The sequence below is a fragment of the Bombyx mandarina genome, chromosome 15 (genome assembly GCF_030267445.1).
Source record: "Bombyx mandarina strain Sakado chromosome 15, ASM3026744v2".
Lineage (NCBI taxonomy): Eukaryota > Metazoa > Arthropoda > Insecta > Lepidoptera > Bombycidae > Bombyx > Bombyx mandarina.
The window spans coordinates 12297024-12324802 of record NC_143221.1 but is presented as its reverse complement, the minus strand read 5'-3'; the positions used below and the strand labels follow the sequence as shown (position 1 = coordinate 12324802).

The following is a 27779-nucleotide window of genomic DNA, read 5'->3' as shown; positions in this document are numbered from 1 at the left end:
GCTCTCTTCTACGGTAAAAAATTTTTCATCCGAAAAAAGAATTTCCCGATATTTTTTTCCCGCGTACCGCTTCAACAAAGCGCGGCATCTCTTCAGTCTCAGGTCCATTAGACGAGCATTCAAACGATATCCTGTTTTTCTTCGATATGCCCGAAGCCCTAAGTCTTCATTTAACACCCTTTTCACCGTGGTTCTGCTTAACCCCATCTGAAGGGCCAACAGTTTCTGCTTACGTTTGGGATTTCTTTGAATTCGCGCCTTCACAGCTTTTATCACTGCTGGAGTCCTAACAGACCGAGGGCGACCACTTCTTGACCTGTCATCTACACTAGAGTCTTCATTGTATCGTTTGATGGTACGATAAACGAATCTTTTGGTTATATTCAAATTTTTCAGTATGTTAAAAATTTGAATTGGCGCGTAACCGCAACGATGCAACGCAATAACTGCAACACGGTCTTCTTTAAGCGTCCACTCCATATTTAAAAATGAGTAAAATTCTAAAAGTATACATTTTTATTTTCATGAACAATTCGAAATTCGAATTCAATAAACTTTTTTGTGGCCAGCATTCTAAAAGAAAAGTTTTTACTGTGTGACAATACTTATGACCTGACTAGTTATAAGTTTAATAGTCTTTGACAATAGAACCATAATAATGTTCAAACTTATAATTTCAATTAATTATAGTCGAATTTCGACTACTGCTAGTGGTCCCTTAGTTACAATAAAAGATACGGCAAACGGCAATTTAAAAAAAACCTCACACAATTTTAGACAGTTAACAAACGTGTGGTCATATTAGCTCGTGTCCCGTTCTCGCCAGTTCTCGGCCTATATTCCTCAATAGCGGAAGCGGGCCATATGACACATAAAACGTACCTCACGTTCATAACATACCGGCACTTAGAAGGCACGTGAAGGCGGTGTTCATATTGTCAATGTTGTTGTTAATGTCTATCGGCTTCGGTACACACTTACCAGCACGCCTGTTGTGTACAGCAATAAAAAATACATCCGAATTCTTCATCATGATCTTCCATTCCCTGAAGCAACAACAATTAACAGCCGTGTTGCAGTAACCTATATTTTTTATTGCTTATATGAATATAGGAGCTCACGCCCACCTGGGGTTAAGTGATAACTAGAACCCATAGACATCAACAACGTCAATGTCGCCACCCACCTTGAGACATGAGTTCCAAGTATCGGTTTTGTAATACAACTAGCTGTACCCGTCCGCTTCGCTGGGCATTTAAAATTAACATTATTATTTCTCACCCCCACAAAGATTCTCATCAGTAACGCACCCGCAACTGGTGTAGGGAGTCCAACACGCATATAAATATATAGCCTATCCATTAAGTACATGTAATTTCTACATGGACACCAAGCTTCAAATGAATCGGATGCATGGTTCAGTAGTTATAACGGAACATCCTTAAAAACCACTGTAGATTTATATATTAGTATAGATAGTAGAGAAATGGCTGCCCCACTTCTCAAAAGAAACGCATCTCCGTTTCACGGTAGAAATAGGCTTAGTAATACCTATCCGTGCGGGCTCACAAGTTGTCCTACCACCTTTTAAGTATTTAAAATACCATATGTCCAAATTAATAGAATAAAAATTTTGACTAATTTCTGAATAAAAAAATAACTTGTCATTTCTCTTCTCTTTACATCACATTTTTTGTTAGTGAACTCTCTAGTCTCATTAGAGTTAATTTGATTATAATAAACATATCCTTTCATTACGAGACAAATAAGGTGCTTGCTCTTTGACTTTTACGGCCAGTGACCTTTGTTCATTTCGAACCATAATACAGCTTTAATGACACGTGAAAATAATTGAGAAAACAACGTGGTTAAAATGTATAGCGATGTCAAATGAGTTATTATTATTTAATTCCTGATCCAATTATATACTGCCATCCCATCCCATATTAACATTTCTAGTCTAATATCCAGTTTATAACTATAATCCAGTATTTGAATACATATATTGAATAATAACATTTTACTTTCTCGTAAAACTGATAGAACGCTATAATATTTTTTTATGATACGTTACATTTTTATTTTTTACATGGATTATTGAATGAGCTCGTGTATATGACAGACAAGCGGAGCTCCAAGAGGGCTGTGATACCGCAATTAAAAAAAATGCTATTGGATCTTTATAAATATAGAAAAATTAAATGGTCATGCTGGCAACATTATAAAGTATGTTTCTTATAATAGTGACTACTACCGTACACTATCATTTCGTCGTTTGGAAATCCTTACAGGCATTCTTTTGTGTTATCAACATGCGTCATGTTTATTCAAATTAGACGCATGTTATTCAAATTAGAGAAAAACAAGATCAGTTCTCGGCAATGTTTACAGGTAAAATAGCAAGCTTCTAAAGGAAGCTTAGTGCATGCCTCCCAGCTGTTTATAAGCATAGACATGTTCACCGCCCCTCGATACACTCTCAGTACTTTTGCATGCTATAACAACACCCAAAGCACAGGTAGCCGTATTCATCGAATCCACCAAAAAGATTGACGTGAAACTTAACCCATAGAAACAGTTGAGTTTATCGCCGGATCTTCTCAGTGTGCCACGATTCCGAACTGGTGGTAATTCACTTGCAAAGCAGGCGCCTTCAGTTCCACCTTCTACCCCTTAAGTCCTCCTTCGGGGACGTTTGGCCAGCTGTTAGCAAGCCTTTCCCTCCTGGTGTAGCTTTTGAGTTTGCCCACTTGACCCACTGTAGAAACGGCCTCTAGGCCACTCGCAATTCCTCTGTCCTTAAAACGTAGCTCATTGAGAAGTGGAATATTTAATTTCATTAGAATTACACCGGACCCTTCAATCCATGGATACTTTATACAGACAAACATACACGGATAGAACGATAACCCTGTGCCATTCAAAATCTGACTAAAGTTTAGAATTTGAACGCACCCTGTAGTGCGTCCATACTTTTGATATTTTTTCATTTGATAGTGATTTTTTGTTTATTTCTTAGTGAAGTTTTACATTTTACAGATTTATCTCGTTTCCATTAAAATATAAATTAATTACGATTCAAAAAACCTTGAAAATAGTACAATAGTAAATACTCGTAGTAAATATAGGTAAGTATATTTACTATTATACTATTTGGCAACATTCTAAAGTCTGTTTGTTAGACTATCATTACTTCGTTTGGCAATCCTTATAGGCATTCTTTTGTATTATCAACATGCTTCTTGCTTATTCATATTAAAGATCAGTCTTCGTGGCCGAAAAGATAAGACGTCCGGTGCATTCGTGTTGATCGATGCACCGGTGTTCGAATCCCGCAGGCGGGTACTAATTTTTTTAATGAAATACGTACTAAACAAATGTTCACGATTGACTTCCACGGTGAAAGAATAACATCGTCTAATAAAAATCAAACGCTTTTTTTCTGAAGCTTAATGAAATCTTTATACTGTAAAAGAATGTAAGAAATGCATGTGTGAAAGATGGGAACCCGATTTGGTTATATGAATACGTAAAATTTTACAAGTATGGCGTACAATGGCTCGTAAAATTAACATTAAATAATTCCTACAAGTTTTATACGTATCCAGGAAAATGACCTTGCGCTTTTCTATTTGTCTTAAACGAATTATTAAGGCTTGTTTATAAAGATGTTAATTAAAGTATGTGGCATTTCGCAATGAAATTCTCACTTGTCTTCTCTGAAGTTTCCTTGATGCGAACGGTACCTAAGGAAGTCGCACTGTATAACATATAATTGTCATTCATGACACAAGCATGACGATAGCATTGCCTTTATTGTGCCTTTAAGCTCCAGTACCAACATAATAGGTGCACTTCTAATGATAGCTCAGCTATTTGTGCTAATTACGTAAATTTTATTTTTATTATTGCTTAGATGGGTGGACGAGCCCACAGCCCACCAGGTGTTAAGTGGTTACTGGAGCCTATAGACATTTACAACGTAAATGCGCCACCCACCTTGAGATATAAATTCTAAGGTCTCAGTATAGTTACAACGGCTGCCCCACCCTTCAAACCGAAACGCATTGCTGCTTCACGGCAGAAATAGGCAGAGTGGTGGTACCTACCCGTGCGCACTCACAAGAGATCCTACCACCAGTAATTACGCAAATTATAATTTTGCGGGTTTGATTTTTATTACACGATGTTATTCCTTCACCGTGGAAGTCAATCGTGAACATTTGTTGAGTACGTATTTCACTAGAAAAATTAGTACCCGCCTGCGGGACTAGAACACCGGTGCATCGCTCGGTACGAATGCACTAGACGTCTTATCTCATAGGCCACGACGATTTCAAACGACGACGTGGTGTTGGTATTGGCGACAATTGAAGACGGTCACTTAAACTCCTAAATACAACGTTCAGCGGTAATGCTGTGTCGAAGTTTTTATTTAATTTAAACTATTTCCGCTTCTCAGGTACCTCGTGAGAGTTTCAAGCACATCGTGAAAGCATGCGAATGTCCGCTGTACTGGAAAATGCCTTTGTTTCTGGCCACTCAACAGAATCTACACCTTCCTATCGACGGACACAAATTCATTGACTTCTGGAGAGAGTGAGTGAAAATACAAGAAAATATTTACGTTCCTTATTAAATAATTGAGTGGGAATTTTTTGTAATCATTTTTTTTATAAGTCATGTTAGAACACCCATAGACACTTTATTTTATCTCCAAATTTTGTGAAAGATTTAATTTTGGTTTAGTTGAGAATGCTAAATTATTAACATTTAAAAGAAAAGAAAAAGTCAAAATATCACTGTCCTTTTTGGAATGGATGGAACTTTGTGGCAGACTAGACAGACTCATTCGTGTGGTTTTGCTACCTGTACTTATATGAGATAATAAGCAATAGCAACGTAGACAGAGGAAATGATCATAAAGTATATTGAGCTAAGTCTGTCTTAAAATAAACAATGCTATCTTTGCACAGTCTGCTCAAACCTAAGAGAATAGACTAAAAATACATTAGTATTGTTTTATCAAGAGTCACCAAAGCGCTTATCATTTGGAATAATAATAACCTTCAGTGTATTTTCAACTCAACAACAATGCTCTACGCAGTATTGCGTAACTGAAGTTTCTATTCGTTATTTTCAGAATGACGTCACAATGTCACGATCAGGCGTCGCGGTTCGTGTACATTTTGACGCGAGGGAAGAGCAGCATCCTAACTCCAGAAGATTTTGTTCCTCTAGTCCAAGACGTTGTGGACACTCACCCTGGACTCTCGTTTCTGAAGGAAGCCACCGAGTTTCACTCCAGATACGTGCACACTGTGAGTTTGTGACTTGAATATTTAATTAGTTAGAAAGCGACTAATTTAGTCACGCTCTCGGTCATTGTGACAAAAAGAGTCTTGTTTCATATTTTTTGTTTGTTTATTATTTGATAATATTTGTATTTAACGGAACGATTTTTTTGAAGTAAAACTTCTAATGCGACTTCCAACAAGGTTGCTTTTTTTCCTACCTACTCTAGTAACCTCGAGGGCTTATTCTAGATTCATCGAGCTAGTAGGTGAGCTCGAACCGGGAGTGTTGATAATACTGGCCCTAGCAGGAGCATTGCTTCACAGAATCTACCACCGGATCGGAACGGACATCTATCGAACGTATAAATTCGGGTATCTCGTGACTACTCGTGAGGAACATATTATATAGAAAAAAAAACATATTTTTCCGAAAAAAAACTTCGTCTAGAAGGTATCAAATAAAATTTAAAAAATGGCGTAAATGCGTCTAAATGTGTATACATGCGACGCTTGAAAGGCAAACGTGACTAAGCGACAATGCGTGAACTTTACAGTAGACTAATTTAAAGTTGAAATACCTGAAAAAAATTATATTTTAACGAATCTGGCTGTAGGATTGAAATGATTTTAATAGACCTAGAAATATATTTTTTTTGCGCATCGAATACAGTTATTGCCTATCATTTATGTACTAAGCAGTTATTGTCGCTTAGTCACGTTTGCCTTTCAAGCGTCGATATCTAAATACGATACGACAAGAAGTATACCTTAATAATAACAACAAACAACAGTAACGACAACAGATACATTTCCTTAAAATACACGTAGAATACCTACACAATTATGAGTGCCGTAATATTTTATGACGCAAGGAGCCCGTGAATTCATCTCGGCGGCGGTAATTGACATCCCTATTGCGTCAAAAACGTTCATTTCCTTCCTTCTCTGTGAAGGCCCTGCTTTTCTTATCAGCACGCCGCGCCGACTGACAGGCGATATTTTTAAACATAAAATAAGGTTTTATGTATGTACCTATAGAAATATTTTTAGCGTATATTACTTGCAAACCTGCAGCGCTTTGTCGTAATTGCTAACAATACTCTATTCAGTGACGTAACGATCTTAACTCACACCCGGAGCACAATACCTTTTTATTTTCATTTGTGAATTAACATCTATTATGACACTAAATTCAAAATAAATTTTCCAGAATTCAATTACATATATAATAAATAAATAAAATACACATCCAACAATTTTTTGTTTTGCGGGCCATTTCGTGCCCCTTTACCGCGTCATTACGGATCCTCCCGATCCATTCACGGTGCTTTTAGGTACCTCAAGCACCGGTCACCGTCCTCGCCAAATCCGTCGCCTGCGGCGAAGGGCTCGGCGAGTAAATCAACTAATAGACACAGTCCACTGAGTTTCTCGCCGGATCTTCTCAGTGGGTCGCGTTTCCGATCCGGTGGTAGATTCTGCGAAGCACGGCTCTTGCTAGGGCCAGTGTTAGCAGCACATCCGGTTTGAGACCCGAGAGCTCACCTACACGCTAGGGTAACGCTGATATACCCTCTCAGGTTATCAGCATAAGTAGGGGGAAAAAAGCCTCTTTAGGAGTAGCGCCCGAGGCATCATGCCCCCCATTGTTATATATATTAGATTAATGTTCATATTGTGATTTTTGGATTCCAGGTGATCGCTAGGATATTCTACTGTGTGAATAGATCGTGGTCGGGAAGAATATCGATTCCGGAGCTGAGAAGATCGAATTTACTACAAATCATTCAATTGTTAGAAGACGAGGAGGACATAAATCAAGTCACGCAATATTTTAGGTAATAATTGATTTTTATTAATAAACTAGCTGACCCGGCAGACTTCGTAGTGCCCTAATCGATTAAACAAACAAAAGGAATCCGTCCGACGGGGGACACATCAAAGGAAAAACAAAATTGTTATTTTTATTTCATTCCGAGCATTTTCATATTTATTTTCACCTTTTAAACCTTCTCTGGACTTCCACAAATAATTCAAGACCAAAATTAGTCAAATCGGTCCAGCCGTTCTCGAGTTTTAGCAAGACTAACGAACAGCAATTCATTTTTATATATAGGAGAAGAAGATAGAAGATAGATAGATAAGATAATTATCAACAAGTCAGCTGGCTTACCACACTGAGATTTCCTGTACTATTAGAGTCAGATATACAGATATACATATATCCAAATGATTTACTCCTACTTGGCTTAAACACTGACTGACTTGGGGACACATCGAGCAACTGTTGTTATTTGTGTTTGCTCTGTGTCTGGGCTATTTAATATCAAAAAATATAAACGTTTATAGATATTCTGAATCCCACATTACAGCTAGTATATAATTTATTTACCAGGAGCAATAACACCAGTGTATTCTTATTGACGAACTAACTACCCACGTATCATTAATAATTATAAAACTACCCTCAAATATTTTTATGTTGTGAATTAACGAAATTCGAAATATTTAATTCTAGTTACGAACACTTTTACGTGATTTACTGCAAGTTCTGGGAGTTGGATCGGGATCACGACTTGTTCATAGACAGGCACGATCTCGCGAGGCACAATGATCACGGTACGTATAAAATCGTCTACAGCATCTTTAGAGGCTACGAAAGACGCAGTAGTGATTAAAACAACAAAATACATATCGACGCTTGAAAGGCAAACGTGACTAAGCGACAATGCGTGAACTTTACAGTAGACTAATTTAAAGTTGAAATACCTGAAAAAAAATATATTTTAACGAATCTAGCTGTAGGATTGAAATGATTTTGATAGACCTAGAAATATATTTTTTTTGCGCATAGAATATGGTTATTGCCTATCATTTATGTACAAAGCAGTTATTGTCGCTTAGTCACGTTTGCCTTTCAAGCGTCGATATGGATACATATTACGAAATATTGAGAGTTATGTCTTTAAATGTTTGACTGATAACGTTTGATTGCATGTTAACAGTTTGATCAGTAAATCGTTCGAAATATGTCACGCTTTAACAAATCGGTTTAGAGTTGGGATATATGTGGTAACAGTATTATTATCGATATTTGCCTAAATTAAATCGACTAAAACATGTAATACTTTCCTCGGATAAATATGCAGCATTTATTTCATAGACGCCCACCTAGTGTTAAGTGGTTACTAAAGTCCATGGACATCAAAATGTGAGTGCAGGCAGACTTAGAACACGCTCCAGCATTAAGATAAAGCATTTAGTTATAAAGGCCGCTAAGTACCAGATAACAAGTGACCTTATTGCCCCATACGCTTAGAGTTCAATTTCAAATTATTCCCAGCGCTATCGAGTCGAATGATAGAACGGGTGCTGTCTGGATGCGTAACTCGAGGTAACCAGAACCGTCTGACCCCCGACGGAGAACCCCGCATGTCCTACACGGAGTTCGTGTGGTTCCTACTCGCCGAAGAGGACAAAACTCATCCAACTGCCATCGAATATTGGTTCAGGTAAGTTTTTTTTGTTCGTCACTATTCATTATTACGACTAAGTTTCTCACAAAATTCTAGTGTCAAAAAAGAGGAAATTATGAAATAAAAAAACACTACACTTGTTCAATTTATTAGCCCTAATGTCATCTTAAAGTAGATTATCTTGACATTTTTTAATTCAAAATTAGTTTATCGATCCACGTATCAAAGCTAAACAAGAAAAGCCGGAAAAAAATAGTCCTTAACCATCCAATACAATTAGTGGCTCTCTCAACCCACGTCTTTACAGATCCATCAGATCTAATAACTCTTGCATTAGACGCCTTCAGCTCTAACGCTAGGAACAGTCATAGGGACCCCGGTAACCGTACTCGTCGAACTCGGCAAAGACTTCGACATGCAACCTTATCCATACATCAGCCGCTGAGTTTCTTCTCTCGGCGAGTCGCGATTCCGATCCGGTAGTAGATTCATTCGCGAAGCAGCTGTACTTGAGCTGTTAGGAAATCCCAAGCCTCGTGGCTGAGCACTAAGGACCGTACAATCGCCACATTGTTCGGTAAGGATGTATCAATTACATCCCCAAGGACGCATACCCAAAGCTCTAAAAGCTATACCACTTCCAATTGCCGTTCGATTCTACTAATAGCTCTGACATTAAGAATACAACTTCGCTATTATCAATGAACTAATACATCTATATATATAAAAATGGATTGCTGTTCGTTAGTCTCGCCAAAACTCGAGAACGGCTAGACCGATCTGGCTAATTTTGGTCTTGAATTATTCGTGGTAGTCCAGAGAAGGTTTAAAAGGTAGATAAATATCAAAATGCTCGAAAATAAATAAATTGTTTTTCCTTTGATGTGTCCCCCGTCGGATGGATTCCTTTTGGTTTTTTTTAAGTTTATTTTATACAAAAGTTTAGGTCGTTTATTTATTGATTGAGGCACTTCGAAGTCTGCCGGGTCAGCTAGTTTAATATAAATATAAATATTTCAGATGCATGGACATTGACGGCGATGGGTACATATCAATGTACGAACTCGAATACTTCTACGAGGAGCAGATGCAGCGGATGGAAGCTATTGGCATAGAAACTCTGCCGTTCAATGACTGCTTATGTCAGGTACCTACCTACTCGTACTAAAGTTGAAAATAACCTTTACTATCAAAACAATTATTCAAATAGATAAGCCCGGATTCATTTAGACATCTGTGGGTATGCAAATGTAAATAACAATTGAAGCCTAAGCTACTGCTTCCACGGCACTTAGGAATAGTAAAAAAACGATTTTTTTCTTATTCTTAACAATTGAAGAATTGTTTGAGATGATCCCCTCATTTCCGCTGCGTTCATCGACAGTGCGTTTCCAGAGGTCTTTTTTGCTACGTACCGTGCGGCTATGGAATGAGCTCCCCTCCACGGTGTTTCCCGAGCGCTATGACATGCCCTTCTTTAAAAGAGATTTGTGGAGAGTATTAAGCGGTAGGCAGCGGCTTGGCTATGGCCCTGGCATTGCTGAAGTCCATGGGCGACGGTAACCACTCACCATCAGGTGGGCCGTATGCTCGTCTGCCTACTAGGGCAATAAAAAAAAACTTCTGTAAGAGCTTTTTCTTTAAGACTGAAGGAATACTATAAATTTAATCTAAACAGAACAAGAATGTCTTTTTTTTTATTTCGAAACAATTCTAAGTTTACTGAAACCTTTATTTAATAGGTACAAAAAGGAACATACTTTTAGCTGTAAATACACCAAACATTGTCTCAGTTTCACGACAATTTCCATTTAAAACGCGCGAAAACATAACTATGTATAATTCTTTTCAAATAAAAAAATAATGCTTTTTTTTATTGCTTAGATGGGTGGACGAGCTCACAGCCCACCTGGTGTTAAGTGGTTACTGGAGCCCATAGACAACTACAACGTAAATGCGCCACCCAACTTGAGATATAGGTTCTAAGTTCTCAGTATAGTTAGTTACAACGGCTGCCCCACCCTTCAAACCGAAGCGCATTACTGCTTCACGGCAGAAATAAGCGGATTGGTGGTACTTACCCGTGCGAACTCACAAGAGGTCCTACCACCAGTAAAAAAATGTTTCACATAAGTAGTTTAAATTTCATACTGGTTTCATACTGGTGGTAGGACCACTTGTGAGTCCGCGCGGATAGGTACCACCGCCCTGCCTATTTCCGCCGTGAAGCAGTAATGCGTTTCGGTTCGAAGGGTGGGGTAGCTGTTGTAACTATACTGAGACCTTAGAACTTATATCTCGAGGTGGGTGGCGCATTTACGTTGTAGATGTGTATAGGCTCCAGTAACCACTTAACACCAGGTGGGCTGTGAGCTCGTCCATCCATCTAAGCAATAAATAAATAAAAGTCGAATAATAAATAATGTTTAGAAATTAAAATCAATTTTAAGTATACTTTAAAGGCCTATTGTAACTTCGATTCAAATAGCCAACACTCGGAAATAAGTTTTAGGAATTTCTCAATTCAATTATTCCCTTGTAGATGTTAGACATGGTGCATCCAGCCGAAACGGGAAAAATAACGTTGAGCGACCTGAAGAAATGCAAATTAACCCCAATATTCTTCGACACTTTCTTCAACTTGGAGAAGTACCTCGACCACGAACAAAGGGATCCGTTCGCTACACAAAGAGACTCCGATTGCGAAGTAAGTGCCACATATACAAATTGTTCTATGTTAGATGATGAGAGATAAGAAGATATTAGTTTTTTTTTTATTGCTTAGGTGGGTGTACGAACTTACAGCCCACCTGGTGTCAAGTGGTTACTAGAGCCCATAGACATCTACAACGTAAATGCGCCACCCACCTTGAGATATAAGTTCTAAGGTCTCAAGGCAGGGTGGTGGTACCCACCCGCGCGGACTCACAAGAGGTCCTACCACCATTAGATGTACCTACTTAGATCCAAGATTGTACTAAGACATTAATTCAGAGTACAGTTCTAATTAATTCATAAGAATGTTTTGAAACAATACATTTTAGGTTTTAAATAAAAATCCAGACATTCGACATTCGTTGTAAAACCGCAAGTACTTATTATATGAAAATATCCCTATTTTTGTCCTATATTTAAACATCTAAATTTATGGCATTTTAATTTATGAAAAGTGTAAGTAAGTAAACACTATCCAATAATTGTATTAATGAGGGTATGATCACCTTGAGTACATATCCATGAAATGAAAAAAATGCAATGCACTTATATTACATAGAATGCATAAATTATTCTCAGAAACACTATCTAAAATACTGGAGATGTTTTATGTTAGATATGGAGATGTTAACTATCAACTATAAGACCTTAAAACTTATATCTCAAGGTGGGTGGCGCATTTACGTTGTGGATGTCTATGGGCTCCAGTAACCAATTTACAGCAGGTGGGCTGTGTGAGCTCGACCATCCATCTAAGCAATACAAAAAAAGTTAAAAACAAAAAAAAATTAAATTTAAATAATGTATGTGTACGATGTAAGCGATAGACAATTAATGCATTTTAGTGAAACAATTTCTCAATATCGAATTTTTATATGCATCAGATATCGGATTGCATCAGTAACAAACAAATCGCAGCGTTGTTTTCATTAAAGACGCAAAATTTACTGCAATTATTTTTCCTGATTTTCTTTTAAACGTACTTATGCTAGTTATGTATTTTTTTAGAAATAATTGTTCGCTTTTAAACCTATCCTATCGAAGCATAGCCTATTTACTTATTCTTCGTCAATAAGTATACGTATGATGTTGACAGTGCAAGCAAACATAGGCTGTTTTTCAATTACAGCACAAGAGCGCATTATGCGGCATAATGCTCAACTAAGCTTCAGCATAATTCGGCATTGTGCGTCACTGAGTCGCATTATGCTCTGTAATTGGAAAACTACCATTAAGCAATGGTTAATTGTGCTGTAATTGGAAAACGGCCATATACTTAAATATTAAGTGTATCGTGGTGTATTATCTATGTGCTCGACTGACACATTACATAGGTACCGTACTGAAATTAATAAATTGACACTTCGTAATTCTGTTCCAGATGTCAGAATGGGACAGATTCGCTGCTGAAGAATACGAACTCCTTGTAGCCGAAGAAGGCGGAAGCGAGGCCCAAGAACAAATGTAAGAAACGTTTAAAAATCTAAATTACCTACACATTTATAATCTAAAAATATCAAAAATAATCCATCTCTTTCACACGTACAGGCAATTGTATAGGATAATGAAAGAAACAGAGAAAAAAAGGTGTATAAAACGGTTCTATGAATTGTGCAGGACTAACGGGCTGAACGGGTTGAAATTATACAAATAGTATATTATTTAGGTAATGTAAGCGCATTAGAATGTATGCAGCACTCGTATTTTAAAGCATTTTGGTGCATTATGAACATACCTATAAACCCCCTGCTCTGTTATCACGAATATAGGACCTGCACATACATACCTTTTATTTGAATTTTCAGCACAGATCTAATTTCGTTGAAAGATACTTGATTTTGGCGTGTCACTTTTTTTTATTTGAGTGATGATTGTCTACAGCAACGACCGAAATCTTAAACAAGGGCTGGGTTTGATTTTGATTAAATAAAAAATTAGAGAATAGGCTTAGAAATAAGCTTAAAGGTCTCGTTACAAGACCATAAACATCTGAATTTTTTTTTAGATTTACCATTAAAGAACAATGGCAATTTTTTACCTGAATGTTTTAAAAGGCGTCTTAGATTAAGACATAAACGAAACTTCATCATTTTATTTGCTCGTTTTTTATACGATGTTAGATTTACGTGGCAAAGCCACGAAAAAATGTTAATTTTATAAGCTTTTAATTCGATTTTTGTGTACTTCCGGTTTAATACATTTGTAAAGGATGGCATTTATACTATTGGGACAAAAAGCAATATTTTTTGATAATGAATAATATTCATAAAGTATTTAAAATGAAAATAATAATATTAATTATCCTTTCTTACAATTAGTACTTAAATAACTAAACATATAATAGTAATGCCAGCACTTCAGATGACAATGATTTGAACAGTATAACAACTGACATAATGCGCATGACTATGCCCGTCCATAAGGCTCGTGAGTGGAAGAGAGAGCGAAATACTTGCTTCACCGCTCCGATTTTTTATGACCCAAACTGCACGGACAAAATAATTCTACTATACTAAAATAGCTTTGCAAGCCTTCGTTTGTCGCAAATATGTGACTAATTCGTTCAAAAGGTTAAAAGTACCTATCTCTGACACACATTTTTACACATTTACAAAGAAGAAAGAACAAACTATATAATATGTATATTTACCGAGGTAGCTCTGCAATTGCTAAGGGTACCTACTCGAGTACTATTAGAAGTGTATCCTTGGTTCATCTATGATAATGAAACTAAAATGTTATTTAAACATATCATTTACTTATTTTTTCAATTTGTTATAGTCCGTGCCTACAAAAATCAGAGAAATCTATTTATTGATAGATAACCTCAAATTATAAAGTAAACACGTTGATATCTTTTTTTTGTGACTTTCTAATACCAAAAATATTTCTGATTAAGCTTAAGCTATGTTATTCCTATCGTTTTAGTATTTTTTTGTTTCAAGACGCCTCAAATAGATATCAGGTAAAATGTTGTATAGAAAGCTGCCATTGTTCTTTTGGCGAATGCTAGTTTTCCTATAGTTTTCCCTAAACTAGAACAATATACGTTGATCTTAGTGTATAGTACCTAGCTAATTGTTTCGTTATTGAGTACATAATATTTTGCATGTGTTAAGTCATTTTCTCAAATATTAAGATTTTTTGTCTTCTTTTTCCCATTTTCTTACGTCTTTTCTCTCCGAAGTGATCAAAATTCTTAATTAAAAATAATCTCACTTTCCAATGAGAATTTTCAAAGTCCTTTTAATCCGAAACGGTCCCTTAAAAGGTTGTAAGTTATCAAAGCTTGGTAGACCTATCATGATTCTCAATTTTCCTTTTAAATATTTAGTTATGTATAAAAAATAATTCGTACATAAAAATAACGTAAAACTGTAATTAGAACTGTTACGGTTTAATCCCGCATTTTTTATTGTCATTATATTATTTCTTACGTTACTTAGGCTTTGCGGTTTTAGTGGTCATGGACGAGTAAGGCGTTATTCGTCTACATTTGATTAATGTGCTATCGTCTATTTAAAAAAAAGTTCCAGACTTTTACGTTTCATTTCACACTGAGCGAACTAATATTATCTTGCGGTCTGGCTGTTTATCCAGTCAAAAATAGTTTTAGTTGTGTCTACGACTTACGAATCAAAATCAAACCTGGCCCTCGAATCGATATTCGATAATCGAATGATTTGAAGAACTTAAGTAAATAACAAATTAGTTATTAGAAAGTGATACGCCGTGCCTTTACCGTTCTACCTATTTCTGTGTTAGAAAATATCTTAACAGAAATATGTTCTGAATGCAAACACGTACAGTTCTTAACCCGAAAATGTTAATTTTAAACTAGACTCATTTTTAACAAAAGACCCACTATTAGTTGACATCTTCATTATAAATTCAATTCAATGTTTAGTTCACATTATTATATCTGTTTATGTATTAATATTTATGTTATTTTTTTTTATATATATTATATAAATATAATTTTATATTTTCATTATTTATGATTTCTTTCATCAGGGAGGAAGACAGAACTGGCTATGCTAGGGTAAGAAATAAAGTGTGAATTGCAGAGTATGTTTCTTGTATTTATACGCGCACACGAAAGCAATGCTGTGTCCCGACGCTGCTTCTGATGTGAGCTTGATTGACGCCCGTGGACCACATGTGCATCGTGTTCCATATCGCTTACTGTGTTCAAAGTTTGCACTGAAATCTAATGTATCCGACACGAATCACGAAACCGAATATCGATAACGCCAAATCATTTATATTTTTGGTATTGATTTTCGCTTAAGTACTCGTCTGCCTTACTGATGAACTCAAACATCCACTATGTACATAATATGTATGCTATCTTTTATACTTTATATCATTTTAAAGCTTTTGTTTATTATTAATCGAACTCATCAGCATTCGGCATGAAGCGAAACTAACAGAGAACAATGCATTCAGTACATACTGTTCTATTCGAATTATCGTATACTAGTATCGTGATATTGAAACTAATCTATATTTCCAGCTCATACGATGAGACGGACGAAGACTGTTTGTCGCCCAATATGGAGGATATAACGAATACTGAAGTGGTGGAGGATTCGAGCGTGGAGGAGTCGACGCTGAGCGAAGGCGGTCCTCTCGCGCCCGGCTACGTGAACCTTAGCTCCATATATTCCCTCGGGACCGAACGATGGAAACAACAGAACGCAACACTCAATAACGGACTCGCCGAGAAAAGGCTCCCAGAGAAACCTGTCCCTCCAGAAAAACCAGTCAGTCTGATGATGGTCAACGGCAAGATGGACAATCGGTACTCCGGCTTCAGCAACAACAGCTTCCTCTACTCCCAGCTGCTCGGGTCTAGTGGAGTGCGAACCAGAGACCCGCCTTCGTACAGCGTCGCAACTGGTAGACTTGATGTGGATACGAAGAACGCAGTGTCTCCGGTTCGGTCCCCCGCGACGAGCCCCGTCAATGGCATCAACAAGATCTCCGATAACTACGAGAGGGCGATCGCAGAACGACTCAGTCCCCAACGAGACATATCGAGGGTGAACAGAAGCGGTCTCTTCAGTAAAGTGAATACGGGCATCGTCGCCAACAACGTGAAGAAGAATAGCCCCCGCAGGGACGAGGAGGACGGCGACTACGCTCGCGACAGTGACGAGTGCTCGATATAGGAGCGGCGGACTGCATCGTGCTGTCTCGCTCTGTAACGATCCACCGACACCGTTCGCCGGTCGGTGTGCTGCGTCGCCAAAGATCGCCATTTACAAAACATTTTGTAGTGTTAGCTTTTTAAATGACTCTATTGTTATACGGTTGTTCGATACAGAGAAATATTTTTTCAGCGTATCCTAGTGGTCGATACGTGCCTTGTGACAGTGTAGACTTTAGACGATTGATAGACAAGTAATAACTAGTAGTTTAGTGCGCGTCTTGTGAGTGTGACGTACGTCGAAAAATGTTCTCGAACTACGACACAGACTAGTTTTGGCATTTTAATAGTATTAATACCTGTGTATCAATTTATTTAATACGTATATTTTAGTCTCAAATTAACCATATCAAGCAACTGTTTTGTTTGCATGTGAATTATTAATGTGTGTTGTAGATTTTTTCACGTACATATATATATTACATACCTAATAAATGTAACTGACGTAGAATCTATGATTCATATTATCGCCGCCATTTTCCGTCGTGCTCTTGATTGATCATATCATCGCTCCATCCACATTATTAATATTTTATTATAAGACAAAAGATACTAATGTTGCCAGTCATTAATAAACGTTCGTCCATTAAGCTTTATTTATTTATTTGTCGTGACAAAATCAGGCTATAACAGATATGAAACTATAAAAGTTGACGTATTTTTGATATTATGCACATACATTTCAAAATGACTTAGTAAATATTTTCGAAATGCCGCATACTAAATTTACAACATGTAACCAAAGCGGTTTAACTTTGAATGAAAATCCGTAGGTATCTAAAAACTGGATCATTATGTGAATATAACAATTAAGTACCTATAGCTAATTAGGACAGAGTAGGAACGATCGCCTTGAACTGATCGTAATTTCTTGAAAGCCTTGCCTAAGCCTGCCGGTAAAAGTATATGTGGTTTAAATTTTTGAGATTTAATAAAAAAAAATTGATTCCTCTTGGAGCGCCTCGTAAATAAGTTGCCATTTCATATTCGCGTCGTTTAAGCAGCTTGCACTGTATTGTAAAGGATCTATGAATGATCGTGTGATTTCATCAGGCGTGACCGTAGTCCCCACTCATAATACCAAATACACTCTTTAACTGTTTACTAGTAATTTTGTTAACGCTAACAGTTCTTAAATTTCAGGCCTCACTTTGAAATACGGTTGCAGGAATTTTAGGCAGTAAATCGATCCCAAGTTTTTCTTTTTGAAAGAAATAAACATGACATAATTATGCGACGTATATTCTTTAATATCTTATGTTATGACAAATCTATACATTGATTTATTATGGATTACACACATAGCTACAAATGAAGTCTTAAAATCGGTCAATTTTTTATCTGGTGTTCAATGGAGCTCATAGATATTTGAATGTGAATGCCGTCATCCACCTTGAGACATGAGGTCGAAGACCACCCTTCAAGTCCGAACTCATGACTGTTGATATGATACCTACTATTGCCGGCTCACAATACGCTTTAACCACTGCAAATAACAAGAACGGTGTTACTTATTCTCCGGTAAATCCTTTATTTGCTTTTTTCTTCGCCCCCGCGAAGAGATGTGCTAGTGGATTTCAGTGACACAACCAAAGTGCGGCATTCATCACGTACCGTTTATGTAATTATTATACTGGACTTACTACTTTACTTGTTTCGGTTTGAAGGGTGGGGCAGCCGTTGTAACTATACTGAGATCTTAGAACTTATATCTCTAGGTGGTGGGTGGCGCATTTACGTTGTAGATATCTATGGGCTCCAGTAACCACTTAACACCAGTTGGGCTGTGAGCTCGTCCACCCACCTAAGCAATAAAAAAAAATACTACTAGACTTTATGTAGCTAAAGCTAGACCTTGGATAAAAAAACTTTGAATTGTCTGATAGAATTTCAAATTCTAGACCATATCTAAACGAATCGTAATTACATGTACTAAATGATATAATAATAATAATCGGTGTATTAAATTGGATTTACATAGCACGTTTTTTGGTATTTACTTAAAAACCATTTATTTAGCACGAATTTACACATTCAAAAAATGATATGATAAATTTCTAGTAATTAGTGAAATCTTAGAAGACATAGTGAATCTGTATTTCAAGCTTCTGTATAATATTAGGAAATATTTTCTTGCAGTAAAAGCTGACGGAACTTTTCTAGTGTATTTTCATCATTCACAATTTTCCTTTTTTGTTTATCAAATATTTGTTTTTCACACAGATATATGTACGAATATCATTTATGAAGCGACAAACAAACATATCGGCCTTAACCAATTGCAGATTTATGCTTGTATTCTTGACTAGGTGGCCGCCAATCTATCTCTGCAATTCTCAAGCAAAGAACTAATTTTAATATCATATAGATAAATAATTTACTTTGGATACTATAACGAGAAATGTTTTATAAGCTTTCACTGAAGGTTTTACTAGGTTATAATAATACAATAATTAGATATTCTAGTCTTCAGGTGCTGTTACGAGCCTATGGGCGCATCAATAATCTTTGAAATGTCAAATCGACCAAAGAACGAGTTTGAAATTGACAGTTTTTTTTTGTTTCAAAATATGTCGCATTCTGTGGTGGACAGCTTATATTTTTACCAAGTCTACCTATTTTAATGGTTAATTACGTACCTACATACCATACTATTTTTAGAAGTAATTTTAATTTTTGGGCTTGTGCGCACTTACTAACGCACTCCGAATCAAACTTTTTCTTAAATTCCCTTTATTAAAAAGCCACAAAGTTGCGTTATGCTGATTTTGGAAGCAACTTAATTTAAACACGTAATGTCAAAGAAATCGACGGTGTGTGACAACCTTCGATCAACAATAGTAACTACTTGTTGATCGAAGGTGACAACCCTCTCGTACCGTTGGCAGATATCTCGAATTATGTCTGAAAAATCATTATCACACAAGTTCTCTTCCATAACAAAATCAATCAGGAAGTGTGACCTTATTTGAGACAGCCTAAATATAAAAAAATCACTAATCGCGTTAACATTTGAATTTACCTCTTCATGTTTACATTTTTAATTATGTGTCGACATAAAATTTATTGACTAACCTTACCAATCATTAACCAAAAATATTGTTGAAATTGTTTGACAAATTTTATGAATATGTGTTACAATGTTGTTTAAAAGTATGTTTCATTATTATTACTTAGAATTTTTTACGTGCTATAATCGGTTCAATGAACTGTAAAATTGAATTATTTTAATCAAATTAGAAAAAATACGTACACTACAACTCTGTACATACCGATATTATAAACTTATTATATTTCGTGTTTCGGTAGAGTTTTGTTTTTTATTAATTCCTTAAGTATTCAAAATTTAGAAAGTAGACAGGTTTGTTATATGTATTTAAAAAACAATAAGTAAATATTTTACGATTATAATACAAAAGTAGGCACGTACACGTAAGTACGTTCATGATGATTTTATATTAAAAGTAAGTACCTTATCCTTATTAGGTACTAGCTTTTAATTTTAATCTCTTAGTTTATAGTCTTAAATGCATTATAATTTTATGGAATTAAGCCCCAGTAATACACACACAAGTACACTTAATGTAATGTGGTTTTTATTTTGTATTCAGTTTCAATAAAATCGTAATCCACTTATTTGAATGTAAAGCTAAGTTTATTATTTAATGCTATAACGCATTAAGTTTACTTAAGGACAAATTTACAACAAATATAATTTAAATTAGTTATATTCGAAGTAACTAAAACAAAATAACATCAATTGGTTGAATTAGAAATTTTTCATACGTATATGTGATTTAATTTAATTATGACCTCATCATCGCCACGCTCACTGCTAAAATGTCATATTTGAGTCGACTATTAACAAAGCCGGCGATGTGACTTTTGGACAATTATTGGTAAATCAGAAAAACGAATTATTGACTTTGTATTCCATTGGCAGTCACAAAACTCTTCTGAACGACATCTTAGATAAATAACAGGTTAAGTTAATACTGTATTTAATGCAGGTTTTGAACCGTATTCTTTGAAGGAGACGATTATATTCAATCAATCTGTATTGACATATTAATAACATTTTTTTGTCTAAATGCACAGATTGCCGCCTTTGATAATAGATGACTCATTTATAAAATATGTAAATTCATAATGAACGCATAGGTAACTGCAACATTGCGCGTAATCAATTTGGACACCGGGATGTTAGGGACGAAAAACCTATCCCATGCCCCGAGCCGGACCTTCCACTTCCCGCCGAAATAGGATTCGGTGACTAGATACCGCATTTACTAATAGTCTATCCACTTATCTACGTCTGCAGATATCCAGAGGTCTAGCTCATACAAAAACATTAAATATTAAAATATAATATACATTTCAATTCGGAATTTCAATTGTTTAATTTTCATACAGTATTAACAATTGATAAAGCAGGTGATACACGACACCTAACCTCAACATTTAGGTATTAATAAAGTTTTTTACGTAATTTAGCGATGAAGTAGGTAACGGTGTGTTAACATGTGAATTTAAGGTGACAAACATATAGTTAAGTCTCCTAATAAACTACATCATTGTATTCTATGTGGTTTTATTCATTTCTTTATACTTGTTCTAGCAAATATATTTCTTCAATCTTAAATAAATAACTGATGTACAATTCAAAGTGAATTGTTGCGTGAAGCAGTAATGCGTTTCGGTTTAAAGGCTGAGGCAGCCGTTGTATTGTAAAAATCTATCCGATGATTTGCAAGCGAAGTAAATTATCCCTTCGTAATAAGTTGACACTCTACAAATTTTGCACACGCTCGGTCTTGACCTATGCAGGTGTAGTGTTCGTTCACGCGGCCCGCAGTAATTTAAAACCCCTTCAAGTCATACAATCCTGTTTTTGTAGGATACCCGTCGGAGCACTGTGGTATATGAGGAACATGGATCTCCATGATAATCTGGAGCTCCACTCCATCAGTTAGTATGTTCAGTCGGCATCAGTGCACCATTTTGGGAAAGCGGCACGACACGAAAACCTTCTTGTCGTGGCCGCCGGAAACTACATAGCCTATTTTGCGGGCCAAATGGTAAACAGTAGACGTCGCCCTAATCACGTAAACGTCATTTCAGATCCTCCCGATCCACTAACAGTGCTTTTAGGTACTTCAAGCACCGATCACCGTTCTCGTCGAACCCGTCGCTTGCGAAAGGAAATTTGCGCTAGGAAATTAAAAAAAAAAAAAAAAGTAACACTGTCCTTAGAACTCATGTTTCGAGGTAGCTAGCGGCATTAACGTTGTCCATAGGCTCCAGTAACCACTTAACAACAGGTGGTCCGTGATCCCGTCCACACGTCTAATCGATAAATAAAAAGCAACACAGCACTCTAATATGGTTCGGCTTCAAATTATCTCTTTAAATGAAGGCCTTAAATTAGTACATATATTTATAATGTTTGACTATAATTGTATCGACGGGAGAATGCGGAAATGTCGTAACCTCCAGCGGCGAACGTGGGACGCTGTTCCAATGCCATACAAATTTAAGTTAACTTTTACGTGATCGAGAAGTTATAAAACTTGCACTAATCACACAGTTACCAGTGGTTTGTGTCATAACAATACCCCTAGCTATCAGTGTTTCGATAAACAAATATCAAAGTCAAAGATAAAATCCGCCTTTCTTTCCAAATTCAATCCGTCTTTTGTATTCCAAATATTCACTATAATTGTTTGTTATTCATTTACATAATCATTGCTTATTTTTTTTCCTACCTATTCACTGGTATTCCAGGCTATTCCAGCTACACCCGAATGGGCAGGTAAGCTCATGGGCTCAACCTGAAAGAATTTGCTAACACTAGCCCTAGAAAGAGCAATGCTTCGCAGAACCTACCACCGGATCGGAATCGCGACCCACTGAGAAGATCCGGCGAGAAACTCAGTGGGCTGTATCTACAGGTTAATTCGCTCGTCGAGCTCTTCGTCTTCGTTATCGACGAGTTTGACGAGGACGGAGAGGACTAAAAGCACCGAGAGTGAATCCGGGGAATCCAGCAAGACATGTATCGGGCGACGGCGCCGCGGTGGCTTTGCGTTGTCCCGTCGCGGTTGGATAAGGAATTATTGAACGTTCTGATTTAAGTAGCAATTTTTAACGGCCTAATCGCTAGTTTCTTTACCAAACACCTACTTGCTATGATCTTATCTCATTGATTCTATTTTATTTCATTCGTTTTTTAAATACTAATCTTGGTTTCGGCTATTTGATAAACAGATTTATCTGGATAGCGTCTTCGGTTACTTTTTCTTTGCCAACCTAATGGTCGAATCAAACTAAACAAGAAACTGTCAAACCAAATGTCAAAGTGGCTAAGTATTTTTCGAACTGTGTTTTTGAAAAAAGAGACAAGATTGTGTGTAAATAAAGCGTTTACGTATCCTAAAATGCCATTTTACGCAGTGGCAAAAGGTCGTACCTCAGGAATTTTTATGACTTGGGCAGATTGTGAAGCTCAGGTCAAAGGATTTTCTGGCGCTAAGTACAAAAAATTCGACACCATAAATCAGGCTCAGGACTATGTAGTCACCCAAGGAGGTAATAAGGGTCCGCCTTCTAAACCTGGAACTAGCTTTAAGGTCGGAAATAAAAAAACCGCGTCTAATAATCTGAAACGTCCCTATTCGACCACTACAAATGACAAGAATGAGAATGAAAACAAATTAAAATCACAAACTAAAGCTGAGGACGATTTCGATGAAGATTTTGAAATATCCGATGACCTGAACACTATTTTAACGAAGCAAATGGACGATATTGAAGCAAGATTAAAAGGTTTCCAGAAAGGAGTTGATAAAATAATAAAGAAAAATAGTGCTAAACCTGAACGAAAAACGATAATGATTGATCCACCAGAACCAAAAAAACAAAGACAAGACAACAACGATTTTGAAACGGACCCTCATGGCTTTGTACAGGTGTATACTGACGGAGCATGCTCAGCAAATGGTCGGAGTAGTGCGAAAGCAGGCTTGGGTGTGTACTGGGGAGACGGTCACTCTCTAAACGTTAGTGAACCGGTATCGGGCAGAGCAACTAATAACTGTGGTGAAATACAAGCGGCTACTAAGGCTATAAAACAAGCACTACAAAATGGAATTACAAAACTATCAATTAACACAGACTCTAAATTTTTAATCAATTCAGTCACTAAATGGATGCCTGGTAAATGCTATTCAAACAATTTAGTCTACCATTAACTATGTTTTATGTTTTGTTTATGTAACTATATTAATATTCCACTTTTCAATTAATTGAGTAAAGCTATTTTACACACATTTGATTTGCACAAATTTAATTATCCATTATCTTTATAGGTTGGAAAAGGAAAGGTTGGAAATTGCAGTCTGGTGAACCAGTAAAAAACGAAAAAGATTTCAAAGATTTAGATAGTGTCCAGCACAAATTAGACATTAAGTGGAATTATGTAGAAGCACATAGTGGAATACATGGTAACGAGATGGCAGATCAGTTGGCAAAGGCAGGAGCGGCTTCTTACAAATCATGATTATTTGGTTATGGTGATTATGATGAATTAAATTACAAGTTTTGGCCAAATTTGATTTTTAATATTATTCATAATAATTTAATATGCTCCAAATTAAAAATTATAAATAACTCAAACATATGACCAGTCTGTATACTGTTGTTTGTTCACAAAAATCCATCGGAACTAGTGAGACTTATGTGTGATTGTTATGATAAATACTATGAAGTCTTGGCTGTAAATAAGCAGTTGAGGCAACATCTTGAGAAGACTGACTGCTAATTAAGCTTTATTTATTTTACTATCAAATAGCATCAATTTTAAATATATAATATGTCTAATTTGTGTCTCGAAAATCTACAACAAAATAAATTTGTAAAACATGTACAGAAAATAATATAATCACAGATTATTTGCAATCTATTTTCTATCATTTAAAAAAATGTTAAACTTGATTATGTAAAGTCTAAAGGAAATAAATACTGTTTCGACTGTACAAAGTTCTTTAAAATTTTTAAGCTTTAGCTCAGTGCATGTTTAATGTTTTTTACTTATCTATGAAATGATGGTTTTATTCCCCTCCCTATTCATCGGTAGCCTAAAAGACTATTCCAGCTACGCCTGAACGGGTAGATGAGCTCACAGGCTCATCATGAAAGAATTTGTTAAAATTAGCCCTAGTAAGAGCAGTGCTTTACTGAATCTACCACCGGATTGGAATCGCAACTCACAGAAGATCCGGCGAAAAACTCAGTTGGCTAAGCATATACAAGGGTTTCCATATTTGCTTTAATCCATTATAATAATCAAATTATTTTTGAGTTATTTTAAGTTTATTGTTAAGTAATTAGACGTGAATTGAGTATACTTGAAATCACACAATGTCCTCTCATTGTGGTCTGTCAAGATAAAGTTCTTAGTACTTGGGTTTTGAAATTAACTAATTGCCCAAGCTATTTAATTATGTAGCAGTTTGTACACTATATAACAGCAATTATTAATGTCCCGAAAGTGTATATTTTTAATAATGGTACTATTATCCTATTAATAACACATATTCTCCAAGGACATTAACAAAGGGTTATTGAACATAAACAAGCAGATATGTTTCAAGTTTTTATTTAATAACTACAGTATATTATTTACAATTACAAATACTGCCTAATCTTTCAAGTCGTACAATGTAGTAAAAGTAATGAACGTTTTACTGTTACACTATGATTAAAAACTAAAATAGAGACAAGCAAATTTCTACATTAAAATATATCATGGGTCTGTAAATCCGGCCCTTTCAACACAATCCAAATTTCAATGGTCCTGTCAACATTGAAAAATTACTTGAAGCACGCTATGAATCTCATAAGATATATTTGTCAAAATTCAATGCAAACGCTTAATATTCCTTTTTATAATTCAATGTCACTATTGGATCTTTAAAACTAATCAATATTGTATGTTTTCTAATGTGCTTTTAGTATGTTTATGCTTGACCTATGTACGCATATAATAAATTTGATTGATCTTCAATATTCTATACGCATTGACTAGGACTAGGAATTACATAATATTTAAACAAAATATTTTAATTCACTATCATTATTAATAAGAAAATTAAAATATAATTCCGCTTTACAGTTACACTTAATGAAACTTACATACGACAACAACGAAAACACATTGAACGTGTTTTCCGAAAATCACATTAACCTAAAATGCTCTATTTGCAGCAAACCTTATATAGCAGTCTTAAATATTATGTAAATAGTGAACCGCACGTTCTAATCCGCAAACATAAAAGTAGTATGATTTGTATAATAGCCGGCAAACTTCTTGAGCATTTGTTGACGTAGTGGGGGTAAGTTTGCGCATGGTACACTCACGTGCAAAAATATTATTTACTCTGCGTCATAATGCAATTAAATTATTAAAATCAACATATGTATTTATTTATATATTTATTAGAACATCAACAAAAAATATAGGTTAATAATTGTAATAATTTAATCTTGGGGTAAAATAGATATTCCTTCTATTAAGTCAAAACTAGAGCTGTTGCCAGGTCTTCGTTCAGTTGAAGCGAAGCTGGTATTTGTAATTTTTTTTTCGTTATCATAATCTTGACCATTATCATCATCACTGTTTTCATCACCCGAGTCGCCATCATCGTGTTAAGTCGACATAGGGCTCATCGGTGTAGTTTACGACTCGGTCGGTTCGATCTTCTTTTTTGTCTATAATTAATTATTTTTTGAAGATATTCGATTTGTAGTAATCGAATGTTACTTTTTTCAATTACCAGCTTCCGATTATTTTCTGTTTTTTTTTTCATCTGAAGCCTAGCTCTTTCATAATTCGTCGTAAACTTCATTCCGAGCCATTAAAATGTATATCTTCTTTAAAATTTTCGAAGCCTTTTTATTACAGATTGAACGAAACTATCCATTCCGGTAACTTTCTTCTTCCCTGATCTTTTCTTACCCGGAGTCCCAAGCACGATGAGCAAGCCAGAGCCTTTAGCTTCGTTAATAATGCACCTAACAGTACTCACTGATGTTTTTGTTGCTTCCGAAGTCTGTTTTACTTTTTCCATAATATCATTCTTCCCCTGTTTTATAATGAAGCAATATACGTCGTACACAATTTTTCTACCCTTTCTTTTGAATACTCCACCAGTTTGTCGCGGCATAGTGTATTTTTTATAAAAAATCAACAAACACTCAACAAATAGCAATGGCAACAAAGTCAACAAGCAATTATAATAAAATATAACTTAACGATTAATAACGATAGATTTTTCACTGTACGCAAGCGTACTTTACGCAAGGTTCGACTGATCTACCAATAACGCGCTCGATACGATTTCCCCTGCCGTCGCGCCTCACCCTCACCACCAAAGTGATCTAAAATTCGGTTCTGCGCAGCCAAGGTCATTTGCTCACGATGTTTGCCGGTTACTATACTGGACAGAGAAATTTATTTGAGCACAAATTTTTACACTTTCATTCAACTGCATCTCTATTTTGATATATCATAAAATCCGAAAACTTAATTTCTAATATGTTTTATTTTAACAGATCTTCCTATATACTAATATTATTAGCATTTAGCATAAATATTGCTTTTTTTCTATTCTTTTCACAGAGCACACTAAAAAACTTCCTACGCACCTAGTGACAATAAAACAGCTGATGATCAAATAAAATCATAACTATCATAAAATAAATGCACAATGGGCGTGTGGGACTTAATTTAATTATATACGTCGTGTACATAACGTAAATATTTGTCTAGCATTATGTACTCTACTGAAACGCATGCACTAATATATACATACTCCTTTTTTAAATATAAACAGATAGTCCTTCTAATGGAATACTAGAATAAACAATATTTCGAGACAAACTACCTATAGTAGTATACTGTGACTAATGAAAAAGACAACATACAACTTTTGCAGAACAGAAATATTGGATTTTATTTTTCTAAGTGTTTGAAAATTATTATAATGATATAATAATAACAAAAAAAAGAAAAAGACAGAT

At 35.8% G+C, this 27779-nt stretch overlaps 2 protein-coding genes across 5 annotated transcripts in view; both read left to right on the top strand.

Moving 5' to 3' along the window:
• LOC114250337 (serine/threonine-protein phosphatase 2A regulatory subunit B'' subunit delta) overlaps positions 1 to 21279 on the top strand; it is a 154412-nt gene extending 133133 nt beyond the window's left edge. For 2 of the 4 annotated variants that reach the window (XM_028184165.2, XM_028184166.2), the window contains 9 exons: positions 4463 to 4599; positions 5144 to 5321; positions 6993 to 7135; positions 7816 to 7916; positions 8641 to 8809; positions 9794 to 9920; positions 11316 to 11480; positions 12870 to 12952; positions 16005 to 21279. In XM_028184165.2, the coding sequence (XP_028039966.2) occupies positions 4463 to 4599; positions 5144 to 5321; positions 6993 to 7135; positions 7816 to 7916; positions 8641 to 8809; positions 9794 to 9920; positions 11316 to 11480; positions 12870 to 12952; positions 16005 to 16662 (1761 nt within the window). In that variant the 3' untranslated portion in view covers positions 16663 to 21279. Of the gene's footprint in view, positions 1 to 4462; positions 4600 to 5143; positions 5322 to 6992; positions 7136 to 7815; positions 7917 to 8640; positions 8810 to 9793; positions 9921 to 11315; positions 11481 to 12869; positions 12953 to 13036; positions 13155 to 15502; positions 15531 to 16004 lie in introns of all 4 variants that reach the window. The other 2 variants (XM_028184168.2, XM_028184167.2) reach the window with 2 other exon arrangements.
• A 1679-nt stretch (positions 21280 to 22958) lies between these two features.
• rnh1 (ribonuclease H1) lies at positions 22959 to 24731 on the top strand. The gene is made up of 2 exons (XM_028184157.2): positions 22959 to 23915; positions 24068 to 24731. The coding sequence occupies exons 1-2, from the start codon at positions 23051 to 23053 to the stop codon at positions 24256 to 24258; spliced, it is 1056 nt and encodes a 351-aa protein (XP_028039958.2). The 5' UTR covers positions 22959 to 23050; the 3' UTR covers positions 24259 to 24731.
• The last annotated feature ends 3048 nt before the right edge of the window (positions 24732 to 27779 follow it).